At 41.5% G+C, this 18,638-nt stretch overlaps 1 protein-coding gene across 4 annotated transcripts in view; it reads left to right on the top strand.

The window, feature by feature from the left end:
- The first annotated feature begins 9,392 nt into the window (after positions 1–9,392).
- Positions 9,393–18,638, top strand: part of LOC148105865 (protein NLRC3-like) — a 232,103-nt gene continuing 222,857 nt past the window's right edge. The window contains exons 1-6 of one of the 4 annotated variants that reach the window (XM_087838912.1): positions 9,393–9,796; positions 13,178–13,309; positions 13,422–13,518; positions 13,741–13,793; positions 17,873–17,951; positions 18,346–18,574. In XM_087838912.1, coding sequence (XP_087695038.1) covers positions 13,221–13,309; positions 13,422–13,518; positions 13,741–13,793; positions 17,873–17,951; positions 18,346–18,574 — 547 coding nt within the window. In that variant the 5' untranslated portion in view covers positions 9,393–9,796; positions 13,178–13,220. Of the gene's footprint in view, positions 9,797–13,177; positions 13,310–13,421; positions 13,572–13,679; positions 13,794–17,872; positions 17,952–18,345; positions 18,575–18,638 lie in introns of those variants that run through there. The other 3 variants (XM_087838914.1, XM_087838913.1, XM_087838911.1) reach the window with 3 other exon arrangements.

Below are 18,638 nucleotides of genomic sequence, written 5' to 3'. Positions count from 1 at the left end.
ACAAAGAAATACTTTTCTTTCTTATTCTCATTTAAAATGTCTCACTTTTAATAAATAATTATCTGAATCTTACAACCAAAGTTTTTATCTGATGTAAAATGTATAGAAATCAGACATAACATCGAAGCAGCTGTGTGTGTTCATGGAGCTGCAATTTCACCTGCTGGACATCACTACCTGACACGTTTAACCATCTTCACAACATTGCAGAGGCCTTATTGACAGTATTTGGCTCTACATATCTGTGTGAGCAGATTTTCTCTCACATAAGTGTCCTCAGGTAGACCTCTGAATGCTGGACACTCGGAGACCTGTGTCTCTGAGTGGGAGACCAAAGTTCACATTAACATGTGTGTCCCTGTATTAACAAACATGCCATATTGGCCCAGTTTATGTTTCTTATCATTGCTGTGAGGAGACCATAAATAGCATGTGCATTTTCTGCTGTAAAGTTCATTTGCTGTTATGGATAAAAAGTATTTTTTTTTTGTTTCAAAATAGCTGATAACTATTCGCTGATAGCTGCCAACATCTGCAAACAAATATAATTCTATAAAGTGGTTTTATATAGTGTGTAACTGTTAATATAGAGCAGGGGTGGGTAATTCCAGGCCCCGAGGGCCGGTGTCCTGCAGGTTTTAGATCTCACCTTGGGTCACCACACCTGATTCACATGATTAGTTCGTTACCAGGCCTCTGGAGAACTTCAGGACATGTTGAGGAGCTAATTTAGCCATTTAACTCAGCTGTGTTGCTTCAAGGACACATCTAAAACCTGCAGGGACACCGGCCCTCAGGGCCTGGAATTGCCCACCCCTGATATAGAGTGTTATTAAATGTATTGCTAATGCAATCATATGGCACACTGACTTCTGAGGAAATTTTAAATGGCACTCGCCATCAGAAAGGTTGCCGACCCCTGCTCTATAAAAACAGTTGTTTTTCTTTTTCAATCACTCATCTTAGCAGTAGGATATACATGAAAAGAGAAACAAACTAAATTTGAGTGAAAATGTACATTTTTTTCACTCTCTGATCAAATGACTCAGTGACTCAAATGACTCAAACTTTGGTGAGTGACTCATTGAAACTCGATTCAGTCAAAAACATCACATTTACCATCACTAGTGGAGAACAAGGCGAAGCAACCAAAGCGAAAGCTGATGCTAACGTGGAGACGGGGGAGAAAGCGCCTATATCTGTGAGGACGCTGCGTGCAGAAATACGGGCAGGACTGAAACCGTATGAAGACAATTTGGACAGCATTAAAATCTAGCTCGCTGGCATGCACAAAGGAGTCAGCAGGGACATATCTGCGCTGCGAGAAGAAGCTAAAGCAGACTAAAGCAGGCAGAGAAATTTACCTTGACCAACAAACCGATCACCCGAAGATGAAACGGAGTAGATGGCACTGGCACAGCTGATGAAGAAAGACATTATCGGATGGTAACACTCACTGACTGAGCTGATTAGCTTTTATTCAGGTAAAATACGTTACCATGCTGTTGAGACGATATTCTTACATCATCCTCCCTTTTTTTGTCTTTTTGAGCGATTAAATAAGTTTATGGAAGCAGAATGAGTCAGTATATGTCGCAAGTAAACTTATAGTTTAACATTCAAATTGATTAACACTAAGGCTGCTTTAAGCTGCTTTATACAAAGCCCCAGGCCTCGGTTAATACAAATAATATAATTTCTCGTCCTTTCTCCCTCTAACGCTCCACGAGGCAAGGGTGCTCTCTGTCCCCATTGTTATTTGCACATGTTATAGAACCTCTCGCCATTCAATTATGCACTGCAAAGGATTATAAAGGATGTTAGATCCCAGTTACCCCTGTACAGGTGGTCTGGACCGGCTCTCCATCCGAGGAGACTCGCTCAGCCTCTAACTGCCTTCGTCTAAGCGCCCGCCCTGCACTACCTCTGACTCTATGCTCTCATTGGCAACCTTAATGAAACATATTTGTCAGTCGCACTTATTAACGGCAGCTCTCCTCTAATGATCTATGGCACTTGTTATTGTGCTGAGTAAAATTTAGTGACCTGGACAGTAGGTCCCAAGGACGTGTTATGATTGACTAGAATAACCTATAAGAACCCTAAATCTGATGTTAGGAGTTAACACACATAAAGTCTTACCGTTTACTGTTTTAAGGAAATAATAGAATGAATGTCCATAATTCTGACTTTGAATGCAGATAGATAATTTTTATTAAAGCAAGATTTCACTTTGCTCTTTGACGCACTGGCATGACTTGCAGTTTTGGTGCATTTCTTTTCTTCCACTCCACCCAACAATGCTGCAGCTCAACTTCCCTAATATCTCTTAAGTTTCATACAAACAAAAATCACTTCTCCTTTTTCTCATGTCTTAAGGACCGTTTAATTCATGCACATGTTATGGGTCCCAAGGATGAAGACCACGATGACAAATATGTTCAGTTTCTCAAATTCACACTTCTTTCCATAACAGTTACATTCCTTTATCATATCAATAAACACATCACATTGTCTTCTGCAGTGTCTTACTGGCTGAACAGTTATATTCAATAACAGCATCGGTAAATACATCACATTAGTTCCCTTCAGTAATTTACTGGCAAAATCACTATTTAGTGCATCATGAAACCCAGCTTATTTAATTAACTGTGAATGCCTCTGTTAGCTACACAGAGTTGCTCAGAGTGCTTGTGTTACACTAGCTCACTAGTCACTTTAACATAACTATTAACATTCACATCTCACAGAACTGGTTTGATTGGAGCATTACAACACGTTTGCACAGAGCATAGGAGCGCACTGACGCTGCTTCACGAGAGCTCCACCTAACGAGCGGGCTCGCAATGCGGCCACGCGGGACACTCCTCTGGTTTTTTCCGTGTTTACATATAAATAACTCGGGCGGACCGCCTTAACTCTCTCATTCATATTAATGTGGGTAACCATGGTAACAATAAACAACATTTTCGGTGCGAGCATCATTTACCGACCTGTAAAAGCAGGTGAAGAGCGGAGTAAGGAAGACACGATGCATCTCTGCTTTCCTCCAGAACGTGTCTGAGGAAGCAGCGGAAGGTGGGCTCCACTTACTGCACCCTGAAACCCCGGAGCAACCACCAAAGTTCCACCCTCACTCCTTTCTAACACGAAATGAATCCCTGTTACATGGGTTTTCTATCCTTTTAAAGAAACTGAAAATAAATACATATAGTAATGAAAAATGTCCCGTTACATGAGTGTTTTACACAAAATAATATTAATGTGGTCATTCCCTCACAGGGGTGCCACATCCTCACAGTTCAATATGTCCTCATTGCACAGATCAATGACATCAGAGCTGTAATGTTGTTCCTGTCTCACTAAAACTTCTGACATAAGGTGACATTTCTGGGTAATTCCTACTCCAGGGTGACCAGTTTGAATCCCTCTATTACTGCTGGGAACATGCTGCTAAAGTGCCCTTGAGCAAGGCCACATCCAGGTTATGAAGCCAACCCTGGGCTCTGCTTGCTGGCAGTGACAGAGTAGATGAAACAGCTCAGTGGATGCTAACTCAAAGCTAACAGCGCCCTGTCATCGATAAGTGAAATAAAGCTGACTCACCCACAGCTGCACACAAACACCTCCAACACCTACAGGTCAGTAGATCCACTGCTGTCTCTAATGGTGCACAAACTTTGCTTGTTCAGCGTTTGCTGCTGCTGACTTTGAAAACGCCTTCACGCCAAACAATGGAATCAAATATATCGACTCACCTTAGACTAAAGAGAAGCTCGGCACTGCTCACAAAACTCAAACACAAAAGGCTTTTTAAAGACAACAATCACTTTGACAGATACACAAAAATGACTGAGTACAGAGGAGCTGCTGGTTTGAAGCCACAGAAAATGTTCAAATGTTTAAACACACTGGAGCGTTGCAGCCATGATGCATTTGTTCTGCTAAGGTCACACACATTAGCTGCCTTACATTTTAGTAAGTAGTCATCCTTTTCCCAGGACTGTTGGTCAAACGTTCTCTCCACATGTTGAAGGTCGAGGTCACTTTATCGTCTCCCTGAAGGAGGAAAGCAGATATTACTAAACATCACAATAAAAACATATGAAATGGGTGCACATGAGGAAAGAAGCCGTCTGCACTGTTAAAGTGATGCAAACATGCACATCTTCACACATAAAGCACCAACACCTCTCAGTTTACACGTTTAGCAGCAGCTGGTAAAACCCACAGTGATCTTGGAGCCTCCCTGAAGGACTCGTTCATCAATAACTGTCAGGAGGACGATTGTGCTTAAACCTTCTGCACACGTCCTGTAGTTACACACTCGGGAAGAAAGATGGCGTCCTCGCTCTCCAACATGATCTGTGTCTCATCCAGGACGCTCAAACACAGATTAGTTTCCAAATATTAGACGCACTGGTTCTTCATGCGTTTCTACCTGAGCACTCAAAGTCATTTTTACAACATGCCTCATTCACCTGTTGGTGCATCTGTTTCTGTGTTTGGGTGTTTCCATCAGTGCCTGATGTTTGTGATCTTTGATCTATTCTGAGTTCTCTCTTTGTAACAAAAATATTGTTTGGCTTCTTTTGCAAACAAAGCAAAAGAATTTTAATGGATTCATTTACTGATCTTACTTTTCTAATGCAAAGCCGTCCTTTCAATGCTTTAGAAATAAAACCAAACAATATTTTTAAAACTTTCCCAAAATATAAAAGCTATTAAAACCATAAACTTCTGCTCCTTGTTTATGTGATTCTTCTTCTAGACTGTCTGTAATTGTTATTGCTAATTGTCAATAAAGTAGTTTTTTTATAAGATATGTTCTAAAGGAAGCTTGTGGCGAGGGAGGAGGGGCGACTAAAAGCCAGGTTCATATAGTGGGAAAGTACTCAGGTCATGTGAGGATATTTACTGGTGCGTCAACACTGTCAGATAAAAGAACGGCTGTTGCATTTGTTATCCCAGAAATAAGTTTCGTGATGAGTAAAAGAATTACAGATTATGTGGCAGTTTCTACTGGGGAGTTGGTAGCGATTTTACTGGCTTTGAACTGGGTGGAGGACGCACCAGTAGGGAGGTATTTGGTTTGCTTGGACTCTAGCAGCGCGCTAGTGAGTACAGGTAATATGTCTTCAAACTCTAGGCAAGATATTGTTTTTGATTTCATTTATTGTATAGAATTAAACACAGAGGGATAGAAGTGGATTTCTTATGGCTTCCTGTGAATATCGGTGTTGATGGCAATGAACAGGACGATAAGTTTGCAAAAGGTGCAGCAAGAAGAAGTCATGTAGGTTTGACTATAAAACACAGTAAACGTGAGGTGAAGAGTATAATCAAGGTAAAGATGAATGACGAGTGGCAGGCACAATGGGACAGAGACGGGAAAGGCAGATATTATTATACAGAAAACAGTTGGGCAGTGTAGAAGAAGCTGCAGGAGAGACGAGGATATAATCTGCAGAGTAAGATTTGGTCACACAGGCTTGAATAGCACACTTAAAAAGTTAAACATGACACAGGGAAGTGTGACTTCTGTGGACAAGAGGAGACGTTTGACAGGTTGTTTGCATAGTCAGGATGCTTGATGGAAAAAAGGATGTTTGATATGAAAGGAAGGTTGGAGATTGGCCTATAATTAGCTAAGACTGCTGGGTCTAGAGATGCTTTTTGAGTAAAGGTTTAACTACAGCCAGCTTGAAGGCCTGTGGTACATAGCCGATTATTAGAGATAAGTTGATCATATTTAAGATCGAAGAATTAATCAATGGCAGGACTTCTTTGAGCAGTTTTGTAGGAATGGGGTCTAAAAGACACATTGATGGTTTGGAGGAAGTAATTATTGAAGTTAACTCAGAAAGATCAATTGGAGAAAAAGAGTCTAACTTAACATCAATGGTACTAAGAGTAGCTGTAGATAATATTACATCTGTGGGATGATTATTGGTAATTTTATCTCTAATGATAAAAATTTTATTTGTGAAGAAGTTCATGAAGTCATTACTAGTTAACGTTAAAGGGATGGTTGGCTCAAAAGAGCTCTGACTTTTTGTCAGCCTGGCTACAGTGCTGAAGAGAAACCTGGGGTCGTTCTTATTTTCTTCAATCAGTGACGAATAGTAAGATGTTCTGGCTTTGCGGAGGGCTTTCTTATAAAGCAACAAACTATTTCTCCAGGCTAAATCGCAGCCATCGCTGCTGCCCTTCACTATTCACTCTCCCACCTGGAAAACAAAGACTCCTACATCAGGGTACTTTTAATTGATTACAGCTCTGCTTTCAATACTGTGATCCCACACAAACTCACTCACAAGCTGGCAACACTCGGCCTGCACCCCACCTTCTGTGACTGGCAACAGGACTTTTTGACTGGCAGGCCTCAGTCTGTCAGGATCGCCAACAAGACTTCAGCCAGTATTATCACAAACACTGGCGTCCCACAGGGTTGCGTCCTCATCCTCTACACCCTGGTCACCCATGACTGTGTCGCCTCCAACAAAGATAACATCAATTTGAAGTTCACGGGTGACACTGCAGTGATCGGTCGCATCACTGGAGAGGACGACGTGGCATATAGGAGAGAGGAGGCTGGTCTGGTGTCAAGGTGTGAGGACAACAACCTCACCCTCAACACTAATAAGACAAAGGAGATGATAGTTGATAGATGCTTTTCTCCTGTTTTGGCTTCCCTTCATTGGCTTCCTGTTAAATCCAGAATTCAAAATCCTGCTCCTCACATACAAGGTCTTAAATAATCAGGCCCCATCTTATCTTAATGACCTTGTAGTACCATATCACCCTATTAGAGCACTTCGCTCTCACACTGCAGGGCTACTTGTTGTTCCTAGAGTATTTAAAAGTAGAATGGGAGGCAGAGCCTTCAGTTTTCAGGCCCCTCTTCTGTGGAACCAGCTTCCAGTTTGGATTCAGGAGACAGACACTATCTCTACTTTCAAGATTAGGCTTCAAACTTTCCTTTTTGCTAAAGCATATAGTTAGGGCTGCACCAGGTGACCCTGAATCCTCCCTTAGTTATGCTGCAATAGACGTAGGCTGCCGGGGGATTCCCATGATGCATTGAGTTTTTCCTTTCCAGTCACCTTTCTCACTCACTATATGTTAACAGACCTCTCTGCATTGAATCATATCTGTTATTAATCTCTGTCTCTCTTCCACAGCATGTCTTTATCCTGTCTTCCTTCTCTCACCCCAACCAATCACAGCAGATGGCCCCGCCCCTCCCTGAGCCTGGTTCTGCTGGAGGTTTCTTCCTGTTAAAAGGGCGTTTTTCCTTCCCACTGTCGCCAAAGTGCTGCTCATAGGGGGTCATATGATTGTTGGGTTTTTCTCTGTATCTATGAAGCGCCTTGAGGCGACTTTTGTTGTGATTTGGCGCTATATAAATAAAATTGAATTGAATTGAATTGAATTGAATTGAATTGAATTGAATTGAATTGAATTGAATTGAATAGTGGACACGAGGAAGAAGCGGCTCACCAGCCGCTTTTTTTCCCCATTCCTTGAAGTGGAGAGGGTGAGCAGCAGTACCTGGGCGTCCACATCAGTGAGGACCTCCCCTGGACACTGAACACCACACAGCTGGTCAAGAAGGCTCAGCAGCTGCTATATTTCCTGAGGAGGCTCAGGAAATTTGGTATGTTGGCCAAGATTCTCAGCAGCTTCTACAGCTGCATTGTGGAGAGCACCCTGACCAGCTGCATCACTGCATGGTACGGCAGCACTACTGCTGTGGACCGCAAACGCCTGCAGAGTGATAACAACTGTGGATAAGATCATCAGGACCCCACTGCTCTCTCTGCAGAGCAGCTACCATTGCAGAGTCCAGAGGAGAGGCACACCTCTGCCCTCGAGACGAAGGTTCAGAAGTGTGAAATCTAGAACATCCAGACTCAACAACTCCATCTTCCCCACTGCTATCAGACTCCTGAACAGCTGACCGACCTCAAACTGCAGTTTGCACATCAGGTCACTTTGCACACTAAGTTCATTTTGCACATTAAACTCTTTTGTACATCCATGTACATCGACATCTGCAGACCACACGTGTCTTCAATTACTTATTTGTACTTATTTGCAGTTATTTATCTTTTTATTTTATTTTTTTTAATTATTTTTTATCCTTATTTTTATCTTTTTTATTTATTCTTATCTTGTTCTTTGAACCCTTATCGAACTTGGCATTGTGCATGCTATTTCTTCTGTACATATGACAATAAACGCTTTGAATCTTGAATCTTTGAATCTTGAATCTGTACACATCTGTATATTTCAGCTTTGTCCTTCAGTCACAACATGGTTCATCTTCATCTTAACTTCCTCTGAGCTTCTATCGTGGTTAAAGCTCATGAATCCTCTGGACATCAAACACTGATGGTGTTATTGGAGCTGAGTGAAGTTTGATGGCTTTATTATCCACGCTGTGACACATGGCAGCTGTCAGAGGAAAACACATGAAGTCAGCAGGTGTGATTAAATTCAGGGACACAGACCCCATGTTGATCCTCTACCTAATCACACAAGCCAAGGTGTGAGAACGGGTGTGGGTCGCAATCAGCCAAGGTTTTGGGTGAACCCATTGTGAGACCTAGCCCCACCCTAACATGTGATTTCCTGTGAAATCACATGTTGAAACGTCTTCAATCAACCTAAAGAAGTCCAGATGCTTTTCTTTCCAAGCTCCTTCGACTACATCATTCATTGAACAGCTTCCAGCTTCTTTTGCTTTGCTACAGTTTGGATGGATTTGCATTTAAAGATGCAACAAGACAAAAATGGTTAGGGTCAGGAGGTCAAAGGTCAGAGCTCCTGTGGGTCTGAGGGCATCCTCATGCTGGAGAAGGGTGAAGGAGTCTGACCTGAGCCAGTGTTTGACATGAACACATCAGCACTGCTATCAGTGAGCCTAACGACAGCCGTTAGCATCATTTCAGTGTTTCAGTCATTTAAAAACACTTCCTGTCACTGTGGTGGTTACAGTGACATCATGCAGTTTGTGTTTTGACCTCCAGAGGGCGACAAATCAGCACAGACAGAGAGCTCCATTCAAACTTTGCTGCCATCAGTAATAATTCTTCAAATATAATCATCAGTGTTTGAGCAGTTATGATATCAGGGACAATCTAGACATGTGTGACAATACTGAACATGTCACACGACACACCTTAAACATCATGTGATCCACTCTCAGTCTGCACTTTGATTCATGACATTCAACAGGTTGAAATGAGCTTTGAAGAAACCTTCAGTGAAATAAATCTTTCATGGATTCACGTGAGCAGCAGATGAACTTTGTACCAACAACATCTTCAATAACAGAGTCTGAATGAAGCTCAGGTGTTGATGCGGCTCACTGATTGGACGGTTGGTTTCAGCTCTGCTCTCAGTCTTTACTGCACAGGTGAAGGTAGAAAGTGTGACTGGATCTATAGACTGGAAACAGAGAAACATGCTGAACATTTGAAGCTTTGCAGCAGAAATGTTCATGTTACAAATACAGCAGAGCTGATCTGGGATCAGTGTGTTCACACCTGCAGCTACAACAAGGTTTCATGTCTCCACACGTCAGCATGTGAACTTTACTCTGACTCAGTCTGAGCAGTCAGACGCAGATTTTTAAAGTTAACACATCAGCACACACAGAGCTGAGCCCCTCCCACCTGTGCTGAGTTTCAGGTGGAGTCCCGCCTCCTTCCAGGAAGCAGCTCACCTGTGTGTCCGTGTTTAGTGTCCAGGTGTGGAGTGGAGCTTGTTGTTGGTGTGTGAAGAAACTGTAAGTTTGCTTTGTTTCCTCCTTTAACAGTTTGTCTTTAGGAACTTTACTGTTTGTTCAGCTCACATTTGATTTTTTTCACACAACAAACTGTGTGTGTTTGTATTTCCGGTCTCTCCATTAAAGTCAGTGTGTAATGTTTTCCTGGCTAACATCAGCTGTGTGCAGCTTAGTTCAGCACAAATCTGCCGCTCATTAGTTCACGGTAACGGACTCACAGCTGGACCAACGAGGCCGAGTGTGTCCGCCACTCTGAGCTACGTTCCTGTTTGTGTACTTGTAGTTTGTGCTGTGTCCCAATTAAGAGAGTGCACGCTTGAAGTACGCTCACTACGCGTACTACGTACGGTGCGTACTATAAGTACGAGAAGTGCGGAAGTGAGAGGTTTGTGAAATTGGACGGTCACGGTGCTCAGGTTGCCTAGCAACCATGATACTAACAGCGAGAAACGTTTCATACAGCTTTGTTTGACAGAAATGAAGGAGAAAAAATGTTTTGTTGCTCATCCCTTTTTTTCATGACATCACTTTGATTAGTTGAGTATCTGAGGCTGAGACCACAGGACTGTAAAACATGATTGTTGGGCTTCATTTCTGTACTGAACAGTCATTTTAAGATTAGTTAGTAAATGACAATTAGCTAATGTTGATCATGAGACTAAAATCATCTCACTGTGGTAATGTAAATTTAATATGGCCAATATTATATGTATTGTCAGATTTTTATGATATATATATATATATATATATATATATATATATATATATTACAGCAGTGAGCTTGAACTCTGTGTCAAAGATTCAAGTAGAAGTTATTTATATTTCCTATCACCTTAAATCTTCACTCAAAGACAAGTATCTTTGACTGTGTATATATAGATGTATTATATATAAGAAACAAATGTTGTTCTTTCAGTATGTTGGCATTACTAAATTTGACTCAGTGCTTACATATATGTGTAAAAAGCAAATGTACGAGCTGTGAAAACTGTGTCTGATAGAATGAAGAGTAGACTGATATATGAAATATTCCTTTATTGGGTGAGAAAATCAGACCATGTCATAACTGCTTTAAGTCATACAGAATAGATATCAGAGCCTTAAACAGGCTGACTTCTGCTAAATGGGTCAAACTAGGCAGAAAGTAAACAAATACATAACATCCTTATAGAATATGATGTAACACTATAGATCAACTTACCTCAGAATATATAAAGCAGGTCTCAGGTGTATACACTGCTACAAACAGGAGGATTTAGTGATTGTGTTATTACGAGTGCTAAACAAGAAGAGTTCCCAGATGGTACGAGTGAACCGTCAGCTCGTTCAAACGCATGTTAAAGTCCGTTTGTCTCGACACCACCGAACAGAGGCAGCAATATAACATAGCTAACATTAACAGTGCAGTGAATCCTGCTTGTGCCGTGATATTCAGGACTGCAAACCGAGCAGCATCACTGACTTTCAGCTTGTTGTGTTTGTGGATATATGACTGACTTTAATTATCCATAAAATCATCACATTCTCTGTAAGATTAAGGTCGACTATACATATATATTTTGAAGTAGAGGCTTTAAAACCAAGTAAACACTGAAAGTACAAACATCACTAATGTCACATAACTTTGCCGACATGTGGCCAAGATTAATGTTTTAATGTTCTTCATTATTAAACATTTGCACATAAATAAGGGCTGTATCGCGACCGATTGCGCCAAGACGGTACTTGGACAAAATAGCGTGCATCGGTAATGTGGACCCGTATGAAATAAGGTGGCGGAGCGGAAACCCAGACAGCCTACCGCCGTTGTCCTATCCCGATATTTTTGCGTATCTTGTCTGTGGAGTCAGCGCATACACGGCGAATCATTTTCAGAATTATAAATTCCTGGAGGCGCACATCTAATTCACAAACGGTTGGGTACAAGATTTGGCCGTTTTTAAGCCTCCACATTGTGAGTACGTTGACCATATGACCAAGATACAGCTTGAGGTTGCACATAACATTGACTTCTCCTCAGCAGCTGCCCCAAAAATTGCTCTAGATGAACGATTCACGATTGATGTAAGCTGTGTGTTGCCATGGAAATAGTTTGCATTTCATGTGTATGTACTTGCTAAGTACATGTGAACAGATCTTGAATAAAAAAAAAATTAACATACTTTTCTTTTCTGTTTTATTGAAACCACTTTACAGAAAGTACAATTATTTACAATGAACTGTACATGCAACACAGCAGTTTTATGAATATTCAACAAGAGCAAGTTTCATTTGGCCCTGGTTTGACAACCACACTGGGGCACATATTCACCAAAACACAGCACACCTTAACAATCTTATCAAGCAGTGTTGTGCGCCGGTCTGAGTTTGACACAGGTATGTCGTCGTGCCCCATGTGCAGCGTTGGAGCCCAGTCTGGATTTGTTACATCCATTTCATATGCTGGTTTGAATGCAATAATGCCAAATAATAAGCCTCTCCGTCAACATGACGTGGTTCTGCAGCATCACACATTAGGATGCTTTATCTAATTATCTATGACCTCAGCGCATTCAAAATAACACTAAAAGCCTATTAAGAGAGATATGAATTTATTTAGAACTCACCGGAAAGAAAATGCTGCGAGCAAACCAACAAAAATGGCAGAGAACTCGATATCCACTCGTCTGACCGCTGCAATCCAAGCTTGACGTGTTCGTTTAGAATGTTGTTCACACCTGTTGAACTGACTGAAACTTCTAGTCACAGTGAATCAGTGTGTGTCAGTGAATGCATCGTGTGTGCTTCGTGGCTCCATCGATTGGACTGATAGTAGAGCAGCTGATGGCAGCTTCGTCTGCCTCACACTGCAGTCTGACTGCATTCAGCTGACACTGAGATGAAGCAGGAAAGAAGCAGCTGATATTTGGACAGCACACATGATGGAAAGGAGGATTTCAGTTGATGTGCACATGAATGATTTGTGTTTCTGATGAACACATGAAACTCTGAGCTGGATTGAATCCATTGAATCAGAGTCCAGGACTCAGACTAAACACACTGAATGTGTCCTGAGCTCGGCCGCTGTTCCACAGTAACTGCTGTCAGAGTCACTGTTACTGAGTTAGCTTAGCTAGCAGAGCAGCTAGCAGTTAGAGTAAGCAGTCAGCTCGGGCCTGGACATTGTTACTGACATAAAGCTGCTCTCTGCAGCCATGTTTGACCTGCTGCTTTGTAGGAGTACAGTAATGGAAGATTTGGAGGCTGAACTCGGCTCTGTGACACTTTTTGTAGTGAACTGATGAAAGCTGCGTCTCAGATGGATGTTAGTCCAACACATCAGACACAACCTCTGCAGCTCTCAGTTGATGTGCACATGAATGATTTGTGTTTCCTCTGCAGGTGAAGGTAGAAAGTGTGTGTCAGCTGATGTGAATTGAGCAGCATGGATCAGTGTGAGGACAGAGAGGAGGGAGTCCCTCCCTCTAAAAGCACTCTGTGTGGGGAACATGAGAGCCAGACCAAAGCTCAGAGGTGAGATGACCATCTCTAACTGTCCATGACTCTTCTCCATGTCACAGCTCAGCACTCACATCACTGCTCCATCATTATTCACACTCATACCTCTGTGTGTGTTGTTTTAAAGCCCAGAGCTGTGGGGCGTACCAGGCTCAGCTGGACATCACCCTAAAACTAATCCAGAACCTGGACCTGAACCCAGCTGTGTTTCCTTAAAGAGCAACATGTCGAAGGATATCGTTGAAAACTTTAACAAAAGACTGTTATGTGACAAAGAGTAAGTACATTTTATGAGGTTCAGATTGTTCATCATGTCTTTAATTTAATATTTCTAGTTTTTCCTTCCTATCTCATGAAGCTGTTACATTTATTGTTTTTCTTTTAGGATCAATAAGAGGCCAGAATCTCCTGGACCTGAACCCAGCTGTGTTTCCTTAAAGAGCAACGAGTCGAAGGATGTTGGTCTAAACTTTAAAGGATGTTTTTCTTCTGCTGAGAGGTAATGTGTGTCTACATGTGGTTCCTGACTCTGTATTTTTGAATAAATCCTCATGTTTAATATCAGCTCAGCTCTTTTTCACACACATTTCTATGTTGGTATGTGAAGCGGTGTGTGTTGGAGTGTTTCCACAAACACAGCAGTCAGAGTGGAAAGAGTGGATGTTGTAGGAGGTGTTTGTGTAGTGAAGAGGCTGAGTGTCTGTAGGACTCCAGCTGCTCCAGCAGGTGTCTCCTTTGTGCTTTGCTTCAAACACAGTGTAGGGAGGAGCTTCCACTCAGGTGTTTCAGGTGTTGCTGGATGGAGGAGGACAAATAGTTTTTCCCTTCAGTGACACTTCAGCAGCTCAATGTTCTGGGGAGATGTTTGTCTTTATGAAGGTTTATGGATTATTGTTCTTACTTTGGTTAAACTGAGCAATACATTTTCCATCTAACATTTAAAGTAAATTTCCAGGTGAAAAAAAAGATCTGCAGTTGCAGCCTCTGTGATGTTTCACAGTCTGAGAGTAACAAATTCAACCAGAGTTCAAACAAAGGCTTAATATACGTGTGTATTTGATATAATGCCAACAAGTACAAATAGGTGTTCTTACAGGTCTTAATCACAGAGGTCTGATAAGTCTGGTGACTTTCACAGTCAGCAATTTTGCTGCCTTTTATTTTATATTGGCCTTTTTAAAGCCCTTCAAATGCTCCCACATTCATACAGAGCTTTTAATAGCAAACTCCTTTACAGTCCTTCTCCTCTCACACACGATCACACGACTGATTTGTCTGCAGCAGCTGTGTTACTGCTAGTATTTTATTATGTGTGTAATCTCCTCATATTGTTCCTATGGTTTAGTTTGACTTCCTTCTGCAAACTCAGCTGCTCTGTTGCTGATACACGTCTCCATGAATATGATTGATCAGATGCTGCTAACACCATGTGTTTCATGTGAACGCTCAGCTGAAACCCTGGGTTGACTTATCGAGTTAATAACAAGCTTCACGTGACTGTGAATGCTAAAGTGAATCCAGATAAAGGAAAGAGACCCTGCTAATGTTGGACTCACTTCTTAGTGTAGATCCCAGGAGGAAGTTCAACATAGCCAGCCATTCTTTGCGCTATCTCCAACATTAATATGAGAAAATTATCTGAACTTTTATTCTAATGAATTTAATCAGCTTGAACATTTTGTAGAAAAAACCCAAAGGGAATAAAAAATAGCTCAGTTTGCTGTTGCCTGCATTGTAGATGGGCGGCTTTGCCTCAACACCTAAACAGGAAAATGAGTTTAGTCAAGTATTAAAGTGGGATTGAAGAGGTCAGGAAACCAGAGATCAGGTGTTGTGGTGCAGCATGGTCACAAGAATCATTTAGAAATGGGTCAAAATATTTTCTCTTCTAGATTTTTTGCACACAGTCTGATGTGCTGCTGCTCTGAGGTTTACTGCTCTCTGTGTACTTAGAAAACTGTGAGGTACAAGTAGATTTGACACAAGTTATAATGGCTGATTTTCATATTACGGTGGAATACAGGGACTTAATCATTAAGTAAGAGGAAAGTTTGAAGCCTAATTTTGAAAGTAGAGATAGTGTCTGTCTCCTGAATCCAAACTGGAAGCTGGTTCCACAGAAGAGGGGCCTGAAAACTGAAGGCTCTGCCTCCCATTCTACTTTTAAATACTCTAGGAACAACAAGTAGGCCTGCAGTGTGAGAGCGAAGTGCTCTAATAGGGTGATATGGTACTACAAGGTCATTAAGATAAGATGGGGCCTGATTATTTAAGACCTTGTATGTGAGGAGCAGGATTTTTAATTCTGGATTTAACAGGAAGCCAATGAAGGGAAGCCAAAACAGGAGAAATATGCTCTCTCTTTCTAGTCCCTGTCAGGACTCTTGCTGCAGCATTTTGGATTAACTGAAGGCTTTTCAGCGAGTTTTTTGGACATCCTGAGAATAATGAATTACAGTCGTCCAGCCTGGAAGTAATAAATGCATGAACTACTTTTTCAGCGTCACTCTGAGACAGGATATTTCTAACTTTAGAGATGTTGCACAAATGGAAGAATGCAGTCTTACATATTTGTTCAATATGTGTGTTGAAGGACATGTCCTGGTCAAAAATAACTCCAAGGTTCCTCACAGTGTTACTGGAGGCCAAGGTAATGCCATCCAGAGTAAGAATCTGCTATTAAAGTGTTGAGGACCTTTCAGGCATTCTTCATTCTACCTGCACTGATATTTTGGACTCTATTGCTCTGTTCAGGACTCTGCGCGCTAAGCATTTATCAGAGCTGTGGTTGAATGAACATATGCGCTCCCTTAGACGTGACTGTAGACGCGCCAAAAGGTGATGGAAAAAGGACAGATTGTATGTTTCTCTACAGATTTTAAGGACTTTCTGTCTTTCTGCTCACCAAGAAGCTGTAAAAACTGCAGACACAGTTTGTCTTAAACTTAGTGTCAGTAAACAGTCACAGGCCTCAGGTACTTTTTAATGTCATCAATCGTTTTCTTCGTTCACGTGATAATGTCGGAGTCATTTCTTCACCAAGTATTTGTGATGATTATTTAGCATTTTTTTAACTACAAGGTTCTATCTATTAGGGCTCTTGTCTCGCCGACTGCTGCCTGCTGTCTCCCTTAATGACTTGACTGCGGTAGTTTGTAACCTAAGATCATCACACTGCCCCTCTGATTGTCTCCCCCCAACTACTCTTTCAAGGATTGTCAGGTTGGAGATTGGCCTATAATTAGCTAAGACAGCTGGGTCTAGAGATGCTTTTTAAGTAAAGGTTTAACTACAGCCAGCAAGGGATGGGTACCGTTTAGACTTGAAAACCTGCTAAATCAGAATCAGTTGCTGATGATGGCTTTTTTCTTTTACATTAATCACGTATAATCTTAACTCAAAGTGAACATAGATTTGATTGAAGTAACTCAGATCAGCCAATTCAAAATGCTAATTAAATCAACTCTGAGTTAATGGCTACACTCAGGTTGTTGGCCCTGCACCTTAAAACTATTCCCTGTTTGTCCCTCATGTTTTTTGGATATTGTTTTCACATCTTATGTCACGGTTAGCGGGGCGAGCCATGTTGAATTTAATAAAGGACCCAAGATGCCGACACTGCTGTGAAGTCAGTGAGCTTTATTGAAACGGTGAAGTGCAGTGGAGATGGCCTGTGCAGAAGCTAAGATAACCTCTACTGAAAACCTAAAAAACTAACCTGAAACCTTAAACGGAGACACGGGGAGATAACACAGACGAACCAGCAACAAGCAGGAGAAAACAAAGGGCTCATGTACACAAAAGAGCAATCAGGGAATGAGAAAAGGGAGGGAGACACAGCAGGATTAATTGGACATAACCAGACAAGGGGAAGCAAAAGTAGACACACTAACGTAGGACATGGCACTGTCAAAATAAAACAGGAAGTGAACACAGAGACACAATACTAACACAGTACAGAGGGAACACAGAAACCAAAACCTCAGAACTAGAAAATCTTAATCAGAATGAAATTGTAACAAAAGACAATAACAATCAAAACAAAACCACTGAGTCCACAGACTCGGGAAATACATCGGCTCAAACTGTGGTCATAAATATTTTGTACTTGTAAATCAGACTGTGTAGTTGTGAACTGAGTTTTGTAACATTGTAAAACAAAATATCTGAAAAGTTTATGTTTTTGCGTTCATTGATTTGTGTGTGTAAAAATGTAAAAATGTAAGAAACATTAGAACTACTTTCGCTGACACAAAGTTTGGCGAGCACTGCAAGTTGGCACTTTAAACCAGTCACTGATATAAAGAGAGCACCTTGTTCCAGGGCATCTGAGCATGGAGGGAAAGCTTTATGCAGGAGATGGTAAGAGCTGTTGGGACTAAAGAAACTGAGCAGAAAACTACAGACATCTGGAAACTGAGTTGTTAATTATCAGTGGGATCACCAGGACTAGCAAAGCTTCACCATGACAGTCATCTGATTGACTGAACCCATCCAAACATCACTTCATGGACCTTTAGCTTGTGTCTGTGTGTGGACAGACATAACATGAGCTAATTATACATTACTCCTCCACAGAGTGGACCAGGAGAGAGCAGAGGTTTCCACTGGTCAGTCTGCACAGCAACATCAAACACACCTGGACTCTGTGGTTATGGTTTGTAGTACTACGTTTACATTTGTTCTTTTCAGTCACCTCTATGCTGCACTTTGTGGACCAGAGGATTGTCAGTGTCATAAATCAGAGTTTGAGCTCCATGATTTCAGTCAGATTGGGGTGACTGTAGCTCAGGAGGTGAGCAGGTCAGCTACTAGTCAGAAGGTTTGTGAATCAAACGCTGGCTGGCAAATGTACTGGGTAACGTACTAAACCCAAGCTGCCCTCTGATGCATCCATCAGAGTGCGAAAGAAAGTATTTAAGCATAGAACAATGTGCTTGGTTGAATGAGGCATGTTGTATAAAATGCTTTGTGTGCACAGAGTATCAAAGAGATCTATATAAGAACCAGTCCATTTACCACTGGGTAATTCATATAGTCTTCTTTTCCAGCTGCTGGAGGAAAACATCACCATGTTTGTGAAGAACGAGCTGAAGAAGATCCAGAAGGTTCTGAGTCCAGATCACCCAGAAACTTTAGAGAGCCAGATGGAGGATGAGGAGATGTTTGAAGGTGAGGATGAAGATGGAAGAAAGAGCTGCAGAGAAGCATTTCTGAAGATCACACTCCACTTCTTGAGGAGACTTAAGCAGCATGAGATGGCTGACCATCTGCAGAGCAGTAAGAGAATTTCTCTAAAGACTGAATATTGATATCTTTCCTAATAGCTCAAGAAATGGACCAA

Source organism: Neolamprologus brichardi, chromosome 3 (genome assembly GCF_056152115.1).
Source record: "Neolamprologus brichardi isolate AB-2024 chromosome 3, ASM5615211v1, whole genome shotgun sequence".
Lineage (NCBI taxonomy): Eukaryota > Metazoa > Chordata > Actinopteri > Cichliformes > Cichlidae > Neolamprologus > Neolamprologus brichardi.
Note: the sequence above shows the minus strand (reverse complement) of the source record. Positions and strands in the feature narration are given on the sequence as shown.